The sequence below is a fragment of the Scaptodrosophila lebanonensis genome, unplaced genomic scaffold (assembly GCF_003285725.1).
Source record: "Scaptodrosophila lebanonensis strain 11010-0011.00,11010-0021.00 unplaced genomic scaffold, SlebRS2 tig00000393-arrow-arrow-pilon, whole genome shotgun sequence".
Lineage (NCBI taxonomy): Eukaryota > Metazoa > Arthropoda > Insecta > Diptera > Drosophilidae > Scaptodrosophila > Scaptodrosophila lebanonensis.
In genome coordinates, this window is record NW_022060670.1 from 17,631 (window position 1) to 18,982 (window position 1,352).

At 41.6% G+C, this 1,352-nt stretch overlaps 1 protein-coding gene across 1 annotated transcript; it reads left to right on the forward strand.

Moving 5' to 3' along the window:
- The first annotated feature begins 330 nt into the window (after nt 1-330).
- On the forward strand, nt 331-1,112 carry LOC115630248 (prisilkin-39). The gene is made up of 2 exons (XM_030526791.1): nt 331-348; nt 733-1,112. Exons 1-2 carry the CDS (start codon nt 337-339, stop codon nt 1,039-1,041), a joined length of 321 nt encoding a protein of 106 aa, XP_030382651.1. The 5' UTR covers nt 331-336; the 3' UTR covers nt 1,042-1,112.
- The last annotated feature ends 240 nt before the right edge of the window (nt 1,113-1,352 follow it).

Below are 1,352 nucleotides of genomic sequence, written 5' to 3' on the forward strand. Positions count from 1 at the left end.
GACCTTTTGGGCAGCTGCTTTGTAGAAGTTCAGAAGTTTAAATGCAGCTATACAATGCCGTTCAGCATAATAAATATTCGATTTCAATCAGCCATCAAGCTGTCATGCACTCAACTAAAATAAAATAGTTACAGTCGCATTTGCTAGCACTGTTGCCGCTGCCGACGGCGTCACGTTGTCTTGTTTTTGCATAACAGCAAACTGTAGCACAATGGAACATTGGAAATCTAGCAACTATAAATAAGAGACGGCGTACGCCAACATACAACAAATACCGTTCGGCATTAGGCTTGTTAACTAGCAGTTAAACCAGCAGCAGAAAAATTCTCCTACAACATGAAGTACCTGGTAAGTAGAAACCACAGGGAAGGACTACTTATTATACTCTGTACTGTACAGCTGTCGTGATTTTTTGCTTGCATGAAGGTTTTTATACTCTGTACATAAAAAGTACAGGAGTATATTAGGTTTGCGCGAGCTGAAAAATGTAACAGGCAGAAGGAGGATCAGCATGACAAGACGAGTCGATGTCCCTGTCTGTCCGTCCATCCGTCCGTTTTATTTTAATTTTTTTTTATTGTGCTCGCAGTTGTTGGTGTTACATACACAGATACACACAAACTCACACATACACACATAATTATTCTACAAATATGTACAGAGTATTTCAAAGTCGGGAAACCCGACTTTGGCTTCTCCACTTGTTTTACAACTATACATTGATTTTTTCAGTTCGTTTTCGTTATTTTCGTTGTGTTTGTGTCCTATTGTATGGCCGCCATTTCAGAGCCCGTCGCAGCCTCGCTATACGACGAAGAGGACGCCGCTGTCGCTGAAAAGAAGACAGAGAAGCGGGGCATCTACGGCTTCGGCTATGGTCACGGCTACGGTGGATATGGTTATGGCGGTTATGGCCACGCACATTATGGTAGCTATGGCTACGGAAGCCCATTCTACAGTGGATATTCTATTCATGCACCCTACGGCCACCACCACGGCTACTATCCGTACCATCATCATGGCCTCTATAACTATTACTAAACCCGCCAGATGCAGTGTTTCACATATCTCGCAATATAGTACATGACTTTTTTTTCGTCGTCCAATAAATATCTTTCACGTGTATAGCTTAAAACATGCTTTAATATTTTTGTCCAGTGATTAAGTCTTTTTATCTACAGCAAACGAATCCTGATGTTCGGTACTCGTTTAAGTCACCCGGGGAACTATCTCTACTCAAGGCAGGTTACGCATTATTATTATTATTATGGATTCCGTATTGAATTTACCCAGCGCTAAAAACGTTTTAAGGCTGCAATCATTAAGGGTCTAGCCATGAGGAACGAATCAAC